The 21499-nt window shown below is 44.9% G+C and overlaps 1 protein-coding gene across 1 annotated transcript in view; it reads left to right on the plus strand.

Annotated features, from left to right (window-relative positions):
- The window catches only part of ANTXRL (ANTXR like), a 64528-nt gene that overhangs the window by 29549 nt on the left and 13480 nt on the right, over positions 1-21499 (plus strand). The window contains exons 13-17 of the mRNA XM_005446269.3: positions 4101-4196; positions 4901-4939; positions 8045-8143; positions 9654-9821; positions 11001-11081. Coding sequence (XP_005446326.1) covers positions 4101-4196; positions 4901-4939; positions 8045-8143; positions 9654-9821; positions 11001-11081 — 483 coding nt within the window. The remainder of the gene's footprint in view (positions 1-4100; positions 4197-4900; positions 4940-8044; positions 8144-9653; positions 9822-11000; positions 11082-21499) is intronic.

Consider the following 21499-nt stretch of genomic DNA (forward strand, 5'->3'; position numbering starts at 1 on the left):
CTCTTCAGGCAAAGCCGCCTTGAGTGAGCATGAGCTCTCTGCAGCTTCTGCATCACGGTCATTGACTGGATTCCCAGCTGTTCTGTGAAAAATAACCATGGCTAGCTAAGATTTAATTGTTATTGATGATGGGTAGATTATGATAGATTTAGTGAATAAAAAATGACAACAAAAGGCACCCTGGCAATTCCTGTTCCAGGAAAGGGAGAACTTTAAAGCTAGAATCCAACTGCAAGGGAACCTGAGAAAATGAGGGAAGGAGCAGCAGGAAGCAATACTGTTGAGCTTTGGATCTGTTGTGAGATCTGGGGTGAAAGGTGCAACTGCCAGGACTTGGATCTGGAAGGGCCACAGCATGGAAAGTCCTCTTAAATTTACGTGGTTATTTTTTGGTTGGTGCTTACAGCATTTGTTCTTAAACCACAACAATTTACCTTTATTAGTTCATGACTTGCTAAGGTGGTTTTATAGTTTTAGTGATAGGGGCTGGTTGCTTTTCTTTGGCGTCATGGGAGATGACCAGAAAGAGACAGCAGCTTCAGATCCTGGGATGAGCTTCTTGATAAAAGGCTGCTGCTCAGTCCAGCCAAGGGTGAATGTGCTGCTGTGGTACAAGCATCAGCTGGTCAAAAATACCAGGTAAAGCATGAGGGACCAGCAGCTAGAAGTGATCCTTTATCAAAATCAGATTTTAGAATCAGTCAAAATGAAGAAGCTAATAGTTAATTCGTCTTTTTCCTTGCCTTGGAGTTAAAATAGGCAACACCCATAGCTGGTGCAAGCAGGTACAGTAGCTAAAGATGTGGCCTTGTACTTGGGACTAAACCAAGCTGGCTGAAGTACCTGGTATCAAAGTTGAGCTTTATTGTTATTAGTGTCAAAAGGACTTTTATAGCCTATGCCAAATGCTGTCATATTGGTTTGTAATCATTGCTGGCCTTTTTGACAGCTGCAGAACAGAAGGGCAGGAATGCAGACAGAGGCAGTGACTGGAACTTACAATCTCATTTTCTGATGTTTTCAGCAATGAAGCTGGGAAGCCTCGTGCCAGGTTGCTGGAACAGTCCAGGGTGCAGGGACTCAGAATTTAGCAGAGATGTATTTGCTGCTTCACCTGATTGCTTTCATTTTTCCAAAACTTTCCTCCAAATTTTCTACATTGAAGACTGGTATTTTCACATTTTATTCCCCTCTTCTACCTTGGGTACAATAAAACCTTTTGTGTCTGTAGGGAAACACGAGTGTTAACTGGTGCATTTAGTTACCCATATGTAACTTATTGCTGATGAAGAGTGAAGTCTTAGCCCTAGCTGGGGTCCCTACAGGCCAGAGCATGGACGGAGGAAGCTTTCCTCTTGGTAGCTTTCAGATAAAAAGAGGAATCTGATCTCCAGTCCCGTCAATCTGACAATTTTTGACCAGTCTTGCAGACTGAATGTGAAAGAGGCAGGAAGCCTGATTCTCAGCTGGTACAAAAAGACTGTCTCACTCCAGTTACATCCCATAAGTAGGGAGGTTGGCAGTTCAGTTTCCAACTTTGTCTTAATTTCATGCATTTCACTCTTCTCATTTTAGAGACTCCCTCCGTTTCCTTTCCTCTCCCGTTTCCTTTTCTGTGGGTGGCAGTCAGCTGGCCTGCTCAGCTCTCCTCCCCAGCTGGCCCTTCTGTCCTTTCTGTACAGTAAGTATCTTCTCTACTTTACTCCTAAAGCCTCTGTGTGAGCCCTGTGCTTGTATCTGTTCAGCTGCATGAAGTCTGCTATTTCCTTTTCGAAGTCCAGCTTCACTATGATGCTTTGTATATTTAATCGTTAAAAGAAGACTCTTTAGCTTCTTGCTGCCAGCAGCTCCTGAGCTGCGGCTGGCAAATGTCTCAGCAATTTATATGAACTCTTAGCATGGGAAAAGCGAGCTTGGGAACAAAGGCTACAAAACAAGGAGGTAATGTGTATTTGGAGTAACAACAGGAGTGGTATGTGCATCTGTGGCTCCTGCACTGTGTTTCTGCTGTGCTTGGATTTGTTTTTAAAGAGTGCAGCAATACCCCGTAAAGTTATGCTTGACTTTTACTCGTCCTTTTCTCAGCAAACTGACTTCACTGGGAATTCATGTCTCTCAAGTGTCTGCTTTCCAGATGCGTTCGTGCTGCAGGGGGCTATAGGAGGGCCTGAGAAGGGGGCTGCAGCACTGAACTGTTTTCTAACAGGACTCCTTTGGGCAGGGGTTTGGCACATGTTGCAGTATGCCACCTTGGCTTTCAGCTAAATGAGGTGAGCTAAATAGCATATCCCAAAACAGGTCACTTTGTGGCATCTATAACAAGAAGCCACAGAGCAGTGGATGGATGGTGATGCTGTGACACAGAGATATGGGATACTAGGCTACCTGCCTAAAAGCATGGAGCAGAAGCTGTGGTTGTGTTAGTCCCATCTTCAACATGTCGGTCCTGATAGCTCTGGGATCTGGCCTGACAAACAACCACCCAGGTTAGCCACTCGGGATCTCACCCAGGCTTTGCAAAGCTCTTGTCAGCCGGTACTTCCTTTTCCATCCTCAGCTTTTTCATTGTGTGAGGGGTAAACAAGCCCACTAGGAACAGTGAAGGGGACTCCTGTTTCTGGTGTCATGTGAATTCAGCAAGTAGTTTCAGATTTAATAAGGTGAATGTCATGGACTTTAATCCTCCATAAATCTTCTTTGGAATTTGCTTTCTTTCCATTTATCCTCCCACCTATCCTCCATAAATCTCTTGCAGCTTCCTCTCTAACCAGCCCCTATTTCCTCAGCCTGATTCACAGACCTCTCTTCAAGCTCTTTTCACATCTTTCTAGTCCCAGGCTCTCCTCTACTTTGCTGCCACATTTTGCCTGTTCTCTTGTACTCCTGTTGCTGGTGAATTTAACCTTTTCTCAAACTCTGATAATGTATCATTGAAGAGGTATCTTTTCCCAGTATGAAAGAAATATTTGAAGCACCAGAGATGCTCATCCCAGAGCCCAGTGCAGTCCAAGGAAAGAGCATGTCCCAGCATGCCGCTGCCCATTTGCCACAAATCCTTTAATTTCCAAAAAGCCATGTGCTCTGTATGTTCTGCAGGGGCCAAGAAGCATATAAAGACCTGCTTTCCTGTAGTCATCAGAGCATACGCTGAGTTAATATCTCTTCTGAACGCGCTGACATGAAATGGTCTGAAAGCAAAGAATCCCTCAAGATGTACCCAGGAAAATCAAAACCGTGATTATCTTTGGTTGCCTGGCTGCTCTCAAAAGCTAATTTCTAACACTTGAAATTTTTTTGGATTATAGTCACTTTAAAGAAAATTTAACTTTGATTTTTAATGTAAACCCTTAGCTATCCAGCCCAAGAGTCCCACTGTTCTCTGCAGAGAAATAGATGGAATATAAGAATCAGAAATGCTTAAGATCGTGATTACAGCATCACATTAAAAATAGTTAAACCAGTCCTAGGAAGCATACCAAGAACCAGCAGCATTAAGTACTAGTTTGCTTAATCATTCCGGCTGGGGTTGTGTGCGCAGTTTGAGGCAAGAGGCCATATGGGCAGGCTGGGGAGCTGATGCGCCTGGGCGAGTAAGTTGTGCTGTGTTCTTTGTTGTTGATATGCAGAGTTACCCGTAAGCTCTTAGCTGCAGTATTCCCATTCTTTGAGTATCAGCGTTTGCATGTTCTGTATCTCTAGTGATGAAAGGTTACTCTTCACACCTGAGAGTCTGTTGTCATGTAGTTTGCAATGCCCCTTTGACAGTATGAAGGGACCTGACAGCACAGATTTGGGAATGGCTGGTATTCAAGTTCAACACCCTTGAATCTAGTGCGCTATGAACACAATACATTTATATATTTTATATATACACACCACAAACAGGAGGTGCTTCCTGGAGTTGTGACTTCAAATACAGATGTGTCACACCAAGTGCTGATGTGACCCTAATGATAACAGTGAGTGACTGCACAACCTACCTGAGACCTTGTACTGAGGGAAACCTGGCTCACTTTGCCCAGTCTAAATGTGTGATGTCAGGGCTCCTGCCTTGTTCGTGACACGCACAGGTCACTCAGAAGCAATCATCTTGTTTGCAGCTGACTGGAACCATCCTTTTCATTGCTCTCCTGATCCTCTTTCTGTTGCTGGCTCTGGCTCTTCTGTGGTGGTTCTGGCCCCTTTGCTGCACAGTGGTAAGTACAGGGTTTTGTTCTTTTGACTTGGTTTCATCTCTTCTCTGCAGAAGCACGGTTACAGTGTTGGAGTGGGTGGTTAACTTTAAGAAAAATGCTGGCAGGTTTGTAAGGCCCTGATTCAACAAATTGCTGAAGGCATGTGTTGAAGCCGCTCTGGTCTGAGTTTTGGAGTGTTGCAAAGCCTACATGATTTCGACCCTGAATGAGAAGTTTAGGTGAGCTCATGGACATGGCCCAAATTTCTGTAGGGATCGAGACCTTCTTAGAAAAAGATTTTAAACCTGCTGCGGGAAAAGTGTAGTGGAACTGATTTACGAATGTGTGCATAAGCTGTTAACAGTCTTTTTTAGGGACAAGAGTTAGGCTTTCTCTTTTATTCAGAGGAGCTGCAGATGCGGAGTGAATATTTTGCACTAGCTTGGTGTATGACATTTTTTAGGCAGAGCTACCATCATGGAGCTGTATTATGAGTTAATAGGGCACTTCTTGACTAATCAGATAGTTCAATGTTAGGGATTTAGCTTCTCGTCCACATTTATTTTATGCCTGCTGAAATGTAATGGGGCTAACAAGGATTGAATGTAGGGGAATGGAGCCCAGCAACCCGTCTGTGGTATCAGCAAGAAAGCAGAAAGGACATAGCACTGAGATGGATGAACCTACCATTATCTCAGATTTCTCCCATTGTTTATATATTGCAGGTGATCAAGGAGCCACCGCCACCGCCACCTCCGGAGCCTGTAAGTGTGCTGTTTCTGAGCTGCTGCAGCCACTGTAGTGTGTTGTGCTGCCCAGGAATGTCAGCCCTGTAGGTGTCTTAATGACACCTTGAAGGCTGTGAGAGGAAGGCTCTTGCGTTAGGACAGTTATTTCTGCTTTCTGGCCTCTTTATATACATACAGCAAGATTATTTCCATCCACAGAGAAAAGTCAAATAACTCAAAGTCCACGGACAACAGTTCCTGTGTTGTTCATTTTTGCTTCTGCTGCACATCAAACAGGTGTGTAAGCAAATCTTTGCTTCTCAAGCTGTGATGAAACCTGTCCCTCTTCCAGTAAAGCTGCCATTGCTCTCAGCAGTTTAGCCCAGATTATTAGTAAGAAACAAAATCGGGCAGCTGGAGGACAGGACAGCAAAGCCACGTTGTTGTGGTTTTGCTACAGGAGAGGGAGACGAGAGCCTGCCCTGGCTGTGGCTTTGCTGCAGAGTGACCTTTGGAAGGACATTTAGCCTTCATCCATTTAGGTTGTGAGCTGTTTGAGGCAGGGTTGTATTTAGTTCTTTTTGGACAGTAGCCCTGAACTCAGCTTAGTTTCACTGTACTTGTTTAATAAAAATAATAGTAATAAATAAAAGTACCTCCAGAGAAAACTCATGCCTCCCTTTATTTCTTTCCTAGGCATAGGCAGTTAAATGATGGAAAAATACTTGCCTAACCCACAAGAGACGCTTACAGTTTGCTGCTGATTTGCTGTAGCTTGGCATGAATACAAGGAGGCAACCACAGCTGCTGTTTTGAGGTTGCCAGAGGCCACCATTACTGTGTATGTGATCCTGTCGCTTGTCCTGGGCAGCAGCACTGTCACAATTTAACTTCAGAATACACACCAGAAATCATGCTGCTTTTAGGGTGATTAGTATCGTCATGAAGCATGCAATTGCAGCCATGCTGTGTTAGAAAGAGCTTTCAGAGAGCATCACAATCCTGCAGCAGGGTTTCCAGGTGCTTTGCGATTATTCTGATCAGCAGAGATTTTTAAATGGAATCAAAGAGACTGTGAGCTGACGTGAGCCTCCAGGAATAACACTGAACACAGATGTTACCCACCCCTTTACTTGACCTTGTCTTTATCCAGTATGGATTGCTGTTTCATTATGCTTACCACTAGCCTCCCTAGGTATGGTGACCTGCTCTTTACCTGATGCAATCTGGTATTACGTCCATTAAACTGAATATAGTTATCTAAAATTTATTCTAAACCACAAGCGTTAGATTTCCATTGCTTTTCAAAATGTATGTGGTAGCTGTTGATGTTGCTTTCTGTGTTCATTGTAGGGGATATTTGGTATAAAACCTTTACCAGCTGGAAAAGTATCAGCCATCACTATTAACTGTGTCCTGCTACTGCCAGGCTTGCCAGCAATAAGGGTTGTTAGACCTGAACGCTTGAAATCTGTGTTACATTGTATGGAAGAGGCTGGTTATTTTATGTAGCACTCGAGTTGACAATGAAATAAAATATAAATTCGTTAAAACTGCTGTAGTAGTTAACTGGGTTTCAGATGTGGCACAAAATGGGATAAAAATTGTGTATTTGTTAGGCTTTTCAAAACAACCCGCCAGAAAAACCACTAAACCAAAACAACAACAAAACCCAACACAAACCACAATGCCTTCCTTGTATGTTTATTTCCCTGACAGGATAAAAAAACAACAAAAAAAAACCCAGACCCAAACCAACCCAAACAAACAAAAAATCCCCAAACCCAACCCCCTTACTGGGGTTGTCAGCTCTGGTCTTGCCTGCCCATACTGAAGAATTTGTTGGAGGAACTGACCCATGAGCCATAGCTGAGAGATCAGATGTTACTGAAATAACTGATGGAAATACCTTTCTCCAGGGTATAATCTAAGAGTTAAATATGAACAAACAAAATTTAAGGCATGTTTTTTAAAAGCAGTTACTGGCTTTTGGACTTTCAATTCCTTTTACGTTCCAGTAGAAACATGTAGGACAATTTTGAGGAAAAGGTCACCTAGAAATCTGACAATAATTTGTGTCCTTCTCCAGTATTTGGATTTCATTTGATTATTTTCTTTTTCAGTAAAAACTAAGCCCAGGCAATGTTTCTAGGAGCATACTTGTACTGTTGAATATTAGTAGAGGGCACTGTGCATGGCCAGTTCAAGAGCAGCATGCACATCTGCCTATCAGCATGAGGTGTAGTTCTTTCTCCTTATTAAAAAGTGTGAGGAATGAGGATGGTATTGTACGGGGCTTGTTGGTCCCTTTCCTCAATTATGTGTGTACTTGGAGAGTGTCATGATGTGACTTTCAGCTGCCTCCACTCAGTGTGATGATAGGGAGCCTGAGAAACCCCAGTGACTTCTGTTGGCTCACGATGATAGAGCTGGAGATGTGTTTCCAGGGTTGTTGAACCAGAAACACTTGCCAGCTCTCAGTTAGGCAAGAACAGAACAAAGCGCCTGAAGTAAATCCCTTATTCAGACTCCCCCACATTTGAGAAAAATAATCGGTAGTCTTTATAATTGCAGATCAAAACCTGTGGATCTGAGCTTCCTGACAATTTGGAGATGCTCCGGTCTGAGTCCTGGTTCCAAATTGTACAGCTTGAGCCAGGCTCTACAAAGAATCAAGCAATGTTACTGGTTACAGCTGCCATGAGTAGAGGGACTGATACACATGTTAGAAAACTCATAGTGATAGCCTTTTTCCCTGTTAGGTGACATCAAGTTCTAAAAGTACAATTAATAATAATTTTTGGGGCTGATTGCTGCATTTTCTGCATAGAATAGAGGCAAGCCAGTATAATGTACGATTCAGCTAAACTTTGCCTTCCCTTACAAGTCAGTTGTGATTTTGAAGCTCAATGCATATTTGACTAAATAAAAGCTGCCTGGAGTGAGGAATAGGCAATCCTCTTTGGCCTCCCTAGTTAAAATTGCAGCTGCAGAGACAAGAGCCTTCTGTTTTTTTGTCATCAAATAAGTGTAACATACAAAGCTAGATATCAAAGGATTGGATCATAGGATGTTAATTTGTTTTCTGTAGTTTATGCTGTTTGTGAGAACAGCAGTAATATCTTCCTGTCTTTTCCATAGGAATCGGATGATGAAGATGGATTGCCAAAGAAAAAGTGGCCAACTGTGGATGCGTCTTATTATGGAGGTCGAGGTGTTGGTGGGATTAAGAGGATGGAGGTATTCGGCTTATTCTTTAGTGTAAAAATCAGCACATTTAATTATAAATTGTAACAATATATTTTTACGTGTTTTTTAAAAAAGCTGCCTTGTTGGACTAGAGACTGAGACTTAATTAGGGCTTGACCACCCGATTGCACCTGCTGTCCAAGTAACAGACATCAAGCTGCCATCATTCACGTGAATAATAAATCGAATCTAGAATTATGAGCCACCAAAATTTGCAGGTTAAGAGATGGAATAAGCACTGAAAGAAGTTTTAATTTACTGAATCAAACTCTTCAGTGCAGTCTGGTCCAGTTTTCTTGTCTCAGGCAGAGTTACACTGGTGTTGAATATTTGAGGGTACCATCTACACTGTGCCTGGCTGGCTGGATGCAGTTGGTTTGGGGAATTTAAAACAGCAATTATGTCCCGTGCCCCACCCCCACCCCCCTTTTTCCAAATGCACAAAACCACATCTGTGTTGAAGCTGGCCAATGATGCAAATCCTGCCCTGAGACTCATGCACAAGCCAGTCTTGATGTGTGTGAAAGAAATTTGCCTTGTGCTGTCCTGTGGTATGTACATTCAGGGAGTCAGCCAAGGGCCTGATGATGACTTTTAGGGATGTCACACCAGCAACTCCCACTAGATTTAATTGATAGCTGAGGGAAAGGGGCTAATGTAAGCCAGCTGAGGATTTGGACCAAACTAGGGATAACAGAAGGAAAGCAGTGGTGTCTCAGCAGGTACCTGCAAGTCTTCAGTTGAAGTATTTCATCTTAATATCCTTAACCATTTTCCTTGGGAGAATTTTATCCTTGGTGCTGAGTAACCTTACGGATCATATATCCTTGAATGCAGAGTCATATTTCTGTTTGAGGTAAGTCAGACAACAAAATCAGAATTTCAGCTTGAAATAAGTAGGGTATAGTGTGGGAAGATGAAGTTTCTGACCTCTCTTGTGACTATGCAAGGTTGTCTTTGGAAGAGCTGTTTTTAGTAGTAGCTGCACAAGTTTGAGCACTGATGCTCTTACACCATTCACGTGCTTCTCTACTGGTGCTTTTTTCACTTCTGAACTGAACAGCAGGAGCTGTTAGGGCTAGCTGTAAAGACTGCCTGCCTTCATCTGGTGCTGCCACCTGCCTTTTGTATGAGACTACGGGATGTGTATTGCACCTGTGTCCTCGCAGAGCTGGGCAGAGTGCCTCACATTTCACTTGAAAATGGCTTAATTTGCCCTGGATGCTGTGAATTCCAGCATCCAAATGTGAATGCTGTGAATAACAACGTCTTAGGTTACTGGAAGGTGCAAAGCCTAGTAGTTCAAGTAGCTTTTGAGTGAGACTATTTGACTCTTAAATGTGTATTTTTGATTAGTGAGAGTTTGGTGCCTTCATCAATTTGGCTTCATATCTCATGGCTTTGGGTCATCTGATGGGAACTAGATTAAAGCCTGTGAAAACCACCTGCTGGTGGGGACTGCTGAAGTGCCTCTACTTACAGTGTGCTCTCCTGGCTTCAGGTGCGATGGGGAGACAAGGGGTCAACAGAGGAAGGAGCAAAATTGGAGAAGCCTAAAAATGCTATTATTAAGTTGCCTGAACAGGAGTATGAGCCATGGGAACCCAAGCCGAAAAAGCCCCATGTGAGAAAACCACCTTCCCAGCGGAAATGGTACACTCCAATCAAGGTAATGTCTCTACCCCTCCGTTTCACCGGGTCTCGTATGTTGTGCGTGTTACTACATCCCACTTCCTTAGCACCGCCTTTCTTATGGTGGAGCTGGGAGAGCCTGTTTAGAAAAATGGCCAGTAACCCTCAGCTTTGCCCATTCCTTGGAATGTGCATTTCACCTGGCACTGTGTGGCCATAGTTTTTTGAGGAAGAGTGGAGGGTGTTGAGGTCATGAGAATACGAGGTCATGAGGTCATCTTCCCTCTCTCAGCTCACGCCGCCTTTTCAGGTCCTTTCGTGCAGCCTGGTTTGGAACAGCAGATACCTCAACTCTTGGGGAGGGCAGCTGCTGGTCCATGCCATCTGAAGGCAGCACACAGAGAAGATCAGATAAAAGGTGCCGTGTTTGCTTTGACTGCGCTGTGGCTAAGGCCCTGGGTTGGCATTCAGCTCTGTTCCCCTCTAGTTTAGCCACAAGACATAGTGTTTGATTTTGGGCAAGTCGCTCAGTCTCTCCACACTTGCATCCCCATTTCTCCTATGTCATTATACTATCTGGTGTCTTCCTGTCTTTTAATGTATGTATCCTCACAGCATCCTTGAGGCAGGGCAGAGCCCTTCTCTCCGCTTACAGAGAAGGAAGCTGGAGGGCTAGTGCAGGCCAAGTGAGCAGCACACTGCGCTCAACCCAGAAATGTGTGGCCATGTCCCAAACCAGTGCTTTGGGGGATGAGATCATTGTCGTCGTCGTCCCCCATGCTCGCAGATCAGTTTAACAGTGCTTAAATTTACTGTCTGGGAAGTGCCTGTGAATTTTAAAGCCTGCCTAGGTAGGTGGTCTTGTGGCTGTTTATCCACGCTCCAGCTTGCCTCCCATCAGTACAGCGCTTTTGTTAATGTAACACCTGTGTAATTGTGCCTCTCAGGGGAGTTGTTCACATTAAACTACAGTCATCCTCTGAGTTTTGAGCAGGCTGAATTTACCCTTTTCCATATCAGGTACATGTTACCCCGTTGAGGTCTGTCTTCTGGCTGTCCCACTAAACAGTATACAGAACGCAAGGACACAGGAGCAATGTTTGTGCAGGCCGTTTAATACAGAAAGGCTGGATCTTTCTGGGTCATGTCTTGTTGTTGAGTGGTGAATGTTTTTTTTTTTTTAATTTGTTTGTTTGGGTTTTTCTTTTAATTCTAGGGCAAACTTGATGCACTGTGGGCTTTGGTTCGACGAGGCTATGATCAAGTCTCTCTTATGAGACCACAGCCAGGGGATAAGGTAAGGTGTCACAAACACACTGGCATGTCACTTCTCTGTTAGGAGCAGCAATGCTCTTCTCTCCCAACCACCTTTTTTTTTCCTCCATCTCTCTTTTTTTAATTTTTTTTTTTTTTTTTGGGGGGGGGGGGTTAGCTTGTCTCTTTTCACAGTAACTTAAGGCTAAAAATTTGTCATGAGAACCAGAGATTTCAAAATGAGGTAAACTGTTTGCTGTGGCATCTGTTTAAAAGTATTGCCCCAAGAGGTCAACAGCAATGTCTCCCCTGTGATGATTTGAGCAGGCTGAGGGAGAAGCTGGCCAGCCACAGTAACATATGAGACCATTTGCTGCCATATAAGTTCTTAGCCTTTTTTTAATAGGCACATGTGTTGAAGTTAAAGGATAGGTTCTTTGTGGGTTCTGGGGACTGCTTGTTTTGAATTTACTATGCAGTAGTTGTTCTACAACAGTAATTATCCTTCCTACCCAAATTCATAAAAAAGCTTCTCAGACTTACTGATAGTGTTAAGTGATTAGTGAGAGAAATCATGAACTGATGATGAAGAAAAAAATCATAGCAAAGTCAATGAAGAACAAAGTTTCTGTAGAATTCTGTGCACGGACATATTTCTCAGTCATATCCTATACGTAAGTAGAAAGTATCTCCTGCCTTGTTAAAGTCTATTGGCCAAACATAGGTCAGGAGTAGATTTCTCTGGGGAGGAAGCAGGGGGTCTGTGCCTTTCAGAGCCACAGACATGTCTGTGTGCTGCCCCTTGGCCACTTGTAATGCTTAGTTCAGAGGCCTCTCAATTTGCCCATGAGAGCCTGGCACTGTTATGGTTGTCCCTATCTTGTTTTTCGGGGGGGATAAATCCATAAAGGCAGGCTTTCCCTTGGTCGAGGAGGATCATGTTAGAGATCACTTGAGCAAACCCGACACCCACAAATCCATGGGGCCCGATGGGATGCACCCCTGAGTGCTGAGGGAGCCGGCAGGTGTTATTGCCAAGCCACTCTCCATCATCTTTGAAAGGGCGTGGAGAACAGGAGAGGTACCTGAGGACTGGAGGAAAGCCAGTGTCACTCCAGCCTTCAGAAAGGGCAAGAAGGAGGACCCAGGAAACTACAGGCTGGTCAGCCTCATCTCCATCCCTGGAAAGGTGATGGAACAGCTCATCCTGGAGGTCATCTCTAAGCATATGGAGGGGAAGAAGGTTATCAGGACCAGTCAACATGGATTTACCAAAGAGAAAAGGCCTGACCAACCTGATAACCTTCTAGGATGGAATGACTGGCTGGGTAGATGAGGGGACAGCAGTGGATGTTGTCTATCTTGACCTCAGCAAGGCTTTTGACACTGTCTCCCATAACACCCTTACACGTAAACTGAGGAAGTGTGGGTTAGATGAGGAGACAAGTGAGGTGGACTAAGAACTGGCTGATTGTCACAGCTCAGAGGGTTGTGACCAGCAGCACAGAGCGTAGCTGGAGGCCCGTAGCTAGCGGTGTTCCCCAGGGGTCAGTACTGGGCCCAGTCCTGTTCAACTTACTCATCAGTGACCAGGATGAAGGGACAGAGCTACCCTCAGAGCGTTTGCAGGTGACACAGAGCTGGGAGGAGTGGCTGATACACCAGGAGGCTGCGCTGCCGTTCAGTGAGACCGGGACAGGCTGGAGAGCCGGGCAGAGAGGAACCTGATGAAGTCCAGCAAAGGCAAGTGTAGGGTCTGCACCTGGGGAGGAACAACCCCATGCACCGGTACGGGCTGGGGCTGGCCTGCTGGGAGGCAGCTCTGCAGAGAAGGACGTGGGAGTGCTGGTGGACAGCAAGTTGCCCACGAGCCAGCAGTGTGCCCTGGTGGCCAAGGCAGCCAGAAGGACCCTGGGGTGCATTAGGAGGAGCATGGCCAGCAGGTCGAGGGAGGTGATCCTGCCCCTCTGCTCTGCGCTGGGGAGGCTGCAGCTGGAGTGCTGTGTCCAGCGCTGGGCTCCCCAGTCCAAGAGGGACAGGGAACTGCTGGGGAGGGCCCAGCGCAGGGCTGCAAAGGCAGTGAGGGGACCGGGGCATCTCCCTTGTGACGAAAGGCTGGGAGAGCTGGGCCTGCTCAGCCTGGAGAAGACTGAGAGGGGACCTGTCAATGTCTACAAATATCTTGAGGGCAGGTGCCAAGAGGACGGGGCCAGGCTCTTTTCAGTGGTGCCCAGCGACAGGACAAGGGGCAGCGGGCACAAACTGCAACACGGGAAGCTCCTTCTGAATATGGGGAAGAACGTCTTCACTTTGAGGGTGACAGAGCCCTGTCACAGGCTGCCCAGAGAGGCTGTGGAGTCTTCTTCCCTGAAGACATTCAAAACCTGCTGAGACTTGGTGCTGTGCAACCTGCTGTAGGTGAACCTGCTTTGGCAGGGGGTTGGCCTAGATGGTGTCCAGAGGTCCCTTCCAACCCCAACTGTTCTATCATAAGTATTGAGTGCTGTTACACTTTCAGATTTGGCTTTTGGTTATGGCTCTTTGAAACATAAGGACTGGGCAGAGATGGCAGCAGCTTTCTCGCCACTGTGGCCCTTCTCCAGCCAGAGTCATCACCTTTACTCTCAGGAGAGAGTTATAGAGTTACAGCAGTAGGGGCCATAAAGTGTTTTTGCAGGGTAGGAGCGGTGCAGAGGCCCTTGTGCTGGGCTTGTTTGGTTGGGTGACTTTCACACCTAATAACAGATTTTAAAAGTAGCCCGAACTTGAATCACCTGGGCAAATATGTTGCATCCCTCTGGCTTTTGGCAAAATACCATTATGCCATTTGTCTAGCTATTAACCAAGCATGCAGCTTCAGTATTTGAAGGTCAGTCTCTTCCAATTTTCTTTTGGTGCCTAAGGAAACTAAGAGAACAAACTCGGCTTCCTATGCTACTTTGTAAGGTGGTCTTAACTGTTGCACTAAGCTGCATTTTCGAGGCAGCTGTGCTCAAGACACCTTATTTACTTTTTAAGCACGATCTAGAGCTTCTGAATAGGCTCTTTAGGCCCAGCTGTATTTTGATAGCGCTAACGTTGTATAATACAAATCTATCCTCTGCCTTTCACTCCCTCGGTTGGTACATTTCTATCAGTGCAGAGCACAACAGAGCCTCTGTTAGCCTGCGCAGTCAAGGCACATGCAGGGGGCTGGCTCTGAACAGGGATCCTCAGTTCCTCGCCTTCCAGCGCTGCTGCAGGGAGGGCAAGGGGCTCAAAAGAGGCAATGTAAAAGAGAGTGAGCTGAAGGATTATTGTATCAGGGAGAACATTAGAAAAATCAAATGTACATCTGGGAAATAGGGTGGAAAGAATCCTATTGAGCTAGATTCTGTGGAAGAATAGGATCATCTCTGTTCCCTGGCCTGTGAAATTAACTAAAGCTGAAGAATACTGAAAGTGAAACAAAAAATGACTAGACATCCTTGTGCTGTTCGGAAAAAGAAAAAAAAAAAGACATCACAGGCCTGTATTTCATGAAGAAAGCTAGCACAGGAAAGATCAAGGTTATTATTTATTGTTTGGTTGACTTTTCTAGTAGCAGTCTCTCAGTGGAGAATTGGCTCCTTATGCTTTTGGTGGGGGATAAGTGTATAAATATACATGAACGTACACATTAAGTATATAGGAGTATATGCACACGTGCACACACTTACTTTCTGGCTGAAGAATGGGGAAATCGTTCATGCAGCCCCAGGAGCAAGCCCACAGCTCTGCTCCACTCATCCCCAGCAGGGACAAGGACACTTCTGCACAGTCAGTGGGTTTTGGTTTACTGTTGGGTAGGTAGACATGAAAGTACAGCCCAACATGCCTCAGTGCATGGTGTTCTTCCAGACTGTGCCATCCAGAGGCCAGTGCCTATGCGGTGATCTTGGAGAGGGATTGCTTTCCTGTGTGGGGTTTTGAGAGATTTGGGGGAGCAGGGGGAAGGGTTCTTTGGGTTTTATAGTTTGCCTTGTATCGTTTGCTTGAAGGTAATTTCATAGCTGTCTTGGTTGTTCAGGAAAAGCAAAGGAACACAATTTAACACTGTTTTGAGAGTGGCATTTAGATTCATAACTCAGAAAATTCCTATCTCTGAATTTCCCAGAATCAGTCAAATTATTATCTTTACATTTTCAGGGATTGCAAGAGATAGAGGTTGTTTCCCACTGGAACAAGATAACTCACTGAAGTTACATTTTCCAAATTTCTGTTTCACAGTTTACCTCCATTGAAAGAGAAACCAAACAGTTTTCATTTTCCATTTTTATTGCTTCACTTGGGCATATGTTTGCTTTTTGTAGCCATTGGGAGAAGTTATAGCAAAACACTTTTTTTTCTGCATAATGAAAGTACTAATTATAGAGATAAGAATATCCACAGTACAGGGAGAAAAATTTTTTTCACAAAGCTTTGGGATAGGGGAAAGATGACAAAGGAGAATTTTTTTTTGGCATTAAAACATTCTTTAAAACTTCTGAAAATTGTAATTTTGTTCATAATTTGAAAATGAGTACTGTGGTTTTCTGTAGTGAGTACTGAGCTTTCTCTCGCAAAAAATCTGAAAAATACTTGTAGGAAAATTTTATCTGTGATAGTTTTGGTGGAAAACAAAATATGTTAATGGTTTTGGTATGTTCACCAATGTGTCTGGTTATGTCACAAAGAAGCAAAAGTCTGTTAGACTTTTTCAGAGCTGTTCAGCATCTTCCCCCACAACACAGCCCTCTTCTTTTTGGGTCTGCAAACCATACAGCAAAGGCGGTATTGCTACCCCATGTTTTCAAATCGTGACTTCTCCCCCACTCCCATCATGAAGTAAAGTTAAAAATGGCACTGTTCATATGTTTTTTGTGTCTTCATGTGGTGAGGCCCATTCCAAAGTGTTTGTGAGCCTTGCAGTGCAAATTCAGGCTGAAGCATGTGTGCAAGAATACAGGGCTGATTGATGCAAGGGGATTTCTGTTGCCCTTTGCTCTGGGGGGCAGGGCTGCTGTCCATCCTCCATCTTTATTTCTTCCTTCGTCATGATCCTATTCTCTTTCTCAAACCGCCTGCTCTTTTCCTTACCTGTGCCTCCCTTGGACTCCTGCCCTACACGTTCCCTTCCATTCCCTTCTGTGGTTTCTTCCTCTCCTTGATATCTGTCTCAGTCCTTGTTTCCCTGCACCTCCCCGTGATGAGACAGACTGGTGCCCTGCAGTCCTGCCCTCTGGGAGCAATGGGCTGGTGACCAGCCTCCTTCCCCTGTTCTTCTCACACTCTAGCATGCCCTGAGTTATGGCCTCCCTGCAGAGCTGGCTGAGACTCCTGAGAGCTCCCCTGCCATGGCTAATGCCTTCCACGGAGTTCTGTGGATCAAGAAAAGGATCTCGGGATGGATGACCCATCAGTATTAGGCAGGACTGTGTTAATAGGACTGGCTGTGAAAATCACAGGCACTTTTTGGAACAGCCAAGCACAAGCCCTGATGCCTTTTTGCCTGGGAGCTGTGCCCATGGTGCTTGGCTTGGATCTGCAGGCAGCTTTTCCCCTTGGTCTCTACTCAAGATCATGTCACAGCACCACCACTGAAATTGGTTGTTAGATTGGCAAGTATCTCAGTAAAGTGTCGTAGGACCCCACTCACTTGATGTCTGCAGGTCATCTCTAGCAGGAGCTTCTGTTCCACCAGGATGGGACAACAAGGAATAAATACACTTAGCTCTACCCCATCATTAGCAGATAGGCTGCTATTTGTAGGATGGCTTTTTGCTGAGCTCTCATACAGCATCAGCGGAAGAGTGAAGAAATGAAAAAGGGCTAGTGGTTCTGCGGTGGATTGCTGATCTTTCTTCCTTGCAGTAATGTATAAAGGTGAAGCCTTTATAGGTATTTGTGCAACTGCTGCAGTGATGGATCCCTTAGAGCCAGGCTGCCATTCTTTGCTTCTTCCCCCAGAAGTTTGAGGCTTAGAAGACCAGCAGACACTCTTTTGGCCCAAGACAAGGACTGACAGCTGTGTGGCAGGGACACTACTCGTCCAGAAACAGGGAACATATCAGAGTGGCCACATGGCCTGGTGAGCTATGTATTGCTGAAGACAGGTTGTCTTGAGGACATCCCCATCACTGTGTTGGTGTCGTTCTGAGCTTGCAGGGGACTGCCATGGAGATTAGAGCTTGGGAAATAATAATGTCTGGCTATCTTGAAGTGTCTCTCAGAAACCACAGCAGCTGGTGGGGCAGGTTGTCAGTAGTCTCTGCGAAATGGAACTTCAAGCTCTTCCCCTTGGCCTCATGGATCAAAAGTGGGGCTGTTACCAATGCCAGCAAGTAAACATTAAAAGCCCCAATATGTGCAGAGAGGAAGGTGAGATGCTTCTTTCAGATGGTCTGCTTAGTTGCTGCTTTCAGCCAATCCATTCCGTTTAGCATTGCCACGCATACTGTCACAGGAAATTCTCAGAGGCTTGGTTTACCAAAAACCTCAACTAAGAAAAAAAAAAGATAACTTTTCCCTCAGAGAGAACTGCTCTTGTTTACTTTAAAGCTTTAGAAAGTGATCTCATTCTTGTCACTGAAAATTACCTGCGAAGGGGTGAGAGTGTAGGCTGGATTTTGCTGTCACCATCACCCTTTTGTACTCATGGGACGTTACTTAGAAAAAAGCAATGCTTTAGCAGTACTGCCCTGTGGTTTGCACATGCAAAGCCCTTTTCTGGGGAAGGGAACTAGAAGCAGACTGTTGTACAAAAAACTGAAAGCCTATTTTTCTTCTTCGTTCTACAAAATTGAAAGTAAAAAGGCTGCTGTGCAGCCAAAAATTTCACAAAATAAGAGCTGCTGGTCATTTTGGAAGCCAGGACTTCTGGGTTCTTTCAGGTGTTCACTGCTGATTTACTGCATGACTTTGAACAAGGCACAGCAGCTGGGATTTTAAACACTAGCCTCCGAAATGAGGACTATTTGGGTTCCTTAGTCTGTGCATCCCTTTCAAGGTAATCACTCTTAAGCTGATAGGTTTGTTAAAGCTCAGAAGGTCTGTTTACCCTCAAATTTTGAGTGATTCCTTGTAATGCTACCATGACTTCTATGTGCCTTCGATTTCCCAGCTGCAAAATAATCATGAGAACACAGTATTTACATTCCATACAGCTGTGAGGTTTAGTTAAGTCCTGCCAGGCACTTGGGACTCCTCAAATGAATGGAGGGACACCAAACCTATGGATTATTAATTACTAGTAATTACTTTCTGGCTGCTACCTACAGGTGGGCAGCAGTTTGAATGCAGCCCACGAGGATGACAGTCACTCCACACTAGCTGCCCACGTAGCAGTGCTGTTAGAAGCTCATTCTGGTGACTTATTTTCAAGTAATGGTCTTTAATAGGCTTCTCTGCCACTAGCTTGGAGATGTGTTGTCATCGCCCAAGTAGTAATTGGCAGAGCTACAGGGGGTGCTGGAACAGCAGCACTGAGCTCCTTCAGTGGCTGCTGCTGGGTTCTGGGGCTTTTCTCCCTTTGCTTAACCTTTGTGGAGCCAATTGCCTTCATAAGCTGGTGAAAAATCAGAGAGGGGAGCTCTGCCTGCCACAGCAGGTGATCTCCCTTTGTCACTTGCAATGAAAATGTGACACACATAGCTCCTGGTTTACTTCATTTTTTACTTTTTGCAAATGACGCCAGTATCTGTGAGGTTCATTCCTGCTGTAGCAGGCTTATGGCGTGGGGGGGGGAAGCTCCCTGGTGTGGGACCCATGTCCTAACGCACAGTTCCCAGGATGTGCCGAGCACTGCAGCTGGAAACATGTAATCAGTGACTAATGAATTTCCTGTTGGGCAAGAAGCCCACGGACTGGCATCACCTCTCACTTGTAAGAGGCTCATGTTATTTCTGATGTGGAGGAAGAATTCACAAATAGGGTTTGGGGATAGATGCTGCCTGTCTGCCCCCAGGTAGAACTAGTGATCTGTCCACGACTGGGGGAATAGGCTCGTTATCACAGTTTTCCAGGCAGCACTTCACTGGTGCTCCACAATAGTACTGGGAGTACAGTGTGCCTAAGCCATGCAGGCCTGGCTTGGAGTCAGATGACTATCTTGGGGCTTAGGAGGAAACCCACAAATGAAGATACATCTTTTTTGAGATGTGCACAAATGCATATGCAGTTGCTTACTTGGACTGCCTGTACAGATCCACGATTTGCACATGCAAATGAAACAGATGTGCTGCGGCCAGTACATGTATTTGTTTCTTGGCAGCACCCCGGAATCAGTGCTGAACCCCATATTGCCTTGTTCCAGTTGGGTTGCTGGGAGCTGTGCATCCTGTATTGTCTTCTGCATTGGGTAACGGTCCCGAAACTAATTTACCCTGCCTTCCTTAACTCCCTGCTTATGTATTTCTAGTAACTGTGTAGGAATCAGATTGCCCAAATGCAGAATGTAATGCTGTGGCCTTCCTCTGAAGGTGTTTGAGCTCTAGAAATAAAAAAGTGTAAGATAATGTATTAATGCTATTATTCATACTAAAGTTATTGTACAGAGTGATAACTAAAAATCAAAAGATATTGCATCCTTACTTTCTACAGAGGAGCTGTGGTTCTGGATGCCTTTGTTCTTGTACAAACTACTGTGGTTCATGTTGTGGCACCAGAAGAAAACTCAAATCACTGTGTCTGCCATTGTGTGAGTAATGCAAAGATACTAGGCAGCCTGAAGAGCTTATGAGCTATGTCTCTTAAGTCTTAGTCTTAACTTAATCTTGCTTTGAATATAAACATTAAGTTAATAATAAAATCCTCCAATTCTATATGCCAGTTTTAGTCTTGGATAGGAACTGTTCCTGGAAGAAGACTGCAAACACTTTGCGCTCTTTGCAGCAACAGTGGCAGTTTCTGCAGCGTTTAAGATGTTTCTGCCTTTTTTTTTTTCTTTCTTTTTTTTTTTTCTTTCCCCACACATAAACATATTCCTTCTTTTCCCCTCCTTTTGGGGATTCTTCTAGGGAATGCAATTACCCAGGTAGGCACTTCAGTCTTCAGTGGCTGGTAACTTTAAGGAGTGGGGTATACAGAAACTTTGAAGCGAGACCTGCCGAGAGCAGTGTCCCTTCTTGCAGTGCTAAAGGCTGGGTGGGCACTCTGAGTGGAGCAGACTTTTGAAAAATGAGAGGAGGTGTACCTGGGTTTTTTTCTACTGCTGGGGAACAGGTCACTGTCTCTGGTAAGTTGAAACCTGGGTGTATAACAGAGTTTGTATGAGAGAGGTGGCAATGGGGTGCTCATGGAAAAGAGTAACTTCAGAATGCAGAGCTGGTACTTGGTAGGCTGGTCAAGCTGCATAGGAGAAACATGGCAGCGAGATATTTGCATAGAGTGTTGGGTCTTGGTAGCATACCTGAAATGGGAAGGAGAGTTCCATGTCAGGATTTTAGTACTTGTTTCCCTGTGTGTTCACTCCTAGAAACAGTAAGGTGCTTGTGTCCTAAGGAGCTCTTCCATCCAACTTAACATAGGAGCTTTTGGGGGACAAGAGGTTTTCTGTGCCTTGTAAATATGTAAATATGATAACGAACTGTATGAGTCTCATCCCAGGAGAAGAAAATCGTTGTGAGACAAGCCCAGAGCAACCTAGGAACTGGTGGAGGTTTACCATCTACTTGCTCTAGGTAGTAGCAGAACCATTTAAGGGCCAGGTACCCAGGGATGGGTTGGGGGTACTTGTATCTGTTTCCAGACCCTAAACAAAGAGGCAGCTTGACTGTGTGGTAGGCCAGGATTTTACATTTTTGGCTGTGGCAAGGAAAAATGATAACTGTTCTCACCAGAAATATCTCATGAGTCTCCAGCATTATCTTATACCCTAGGTGGGTAAAGAACATTGTGCTTTTCCTCTGTGCACACCATAATCCCAGCTTGCTCCTGAAGAGACAATCAAATAATTCACCCTGGAAAGCATGATGAGACTTAATTACAGTTTGAGTAAGACCAGTTATGGTCCTTTGTGGTCTAATATGCTCCTCCCAGCAAGCCACCAATACCTCAAGGATGAGTCTGTTGCACCCAGCAAATGTTTGTTGCTCTTGTTGCTATGCTCCAAAGCCCTCCCTATTGCGGATGATGGACAAATGCAATCTCCTTTTCCCTGAAAACGCCAAAGGAAAGAGAAAACTCTTTTGCAAACCAACCACTGTTCTTTTCTTGAACCACATTCTAGTCTGGTCAGCATTCAAGTGTGGAAATGTGTGGTGCTGTGGTAAAACAAGGGATGTGAGTCACGAGTCCTGAACTTGTAAATACCATATTTTTTTTCCCCAAAGCTGCTGCATAACCTTGCATAGATGGCATGACCTGACAGTAGCTCTCCTCACTTCCTCTGCTCTGGGAGCCTCATCTATAAAAGCTGTCAGAAAAGAGGAAGGCAGTAAATCATGCATTGTGAGTGCAGGTTTC

The sequence above is a fragment of the Falco cherrug genome, chromosome 9 (genome assembly GCF_023634085.1).
Source record: "Falco cherrug isolate bFalChe1 chromosome 9, bFalChe1.pri, whole genome shotgun sequence".
In the NCBI taxonomy this organism is placed as follows: Eukaryota; Metazoa; Chordata; class Aves; order Falconiformes; family Falconidae; genus Falco; species Falco cherrug.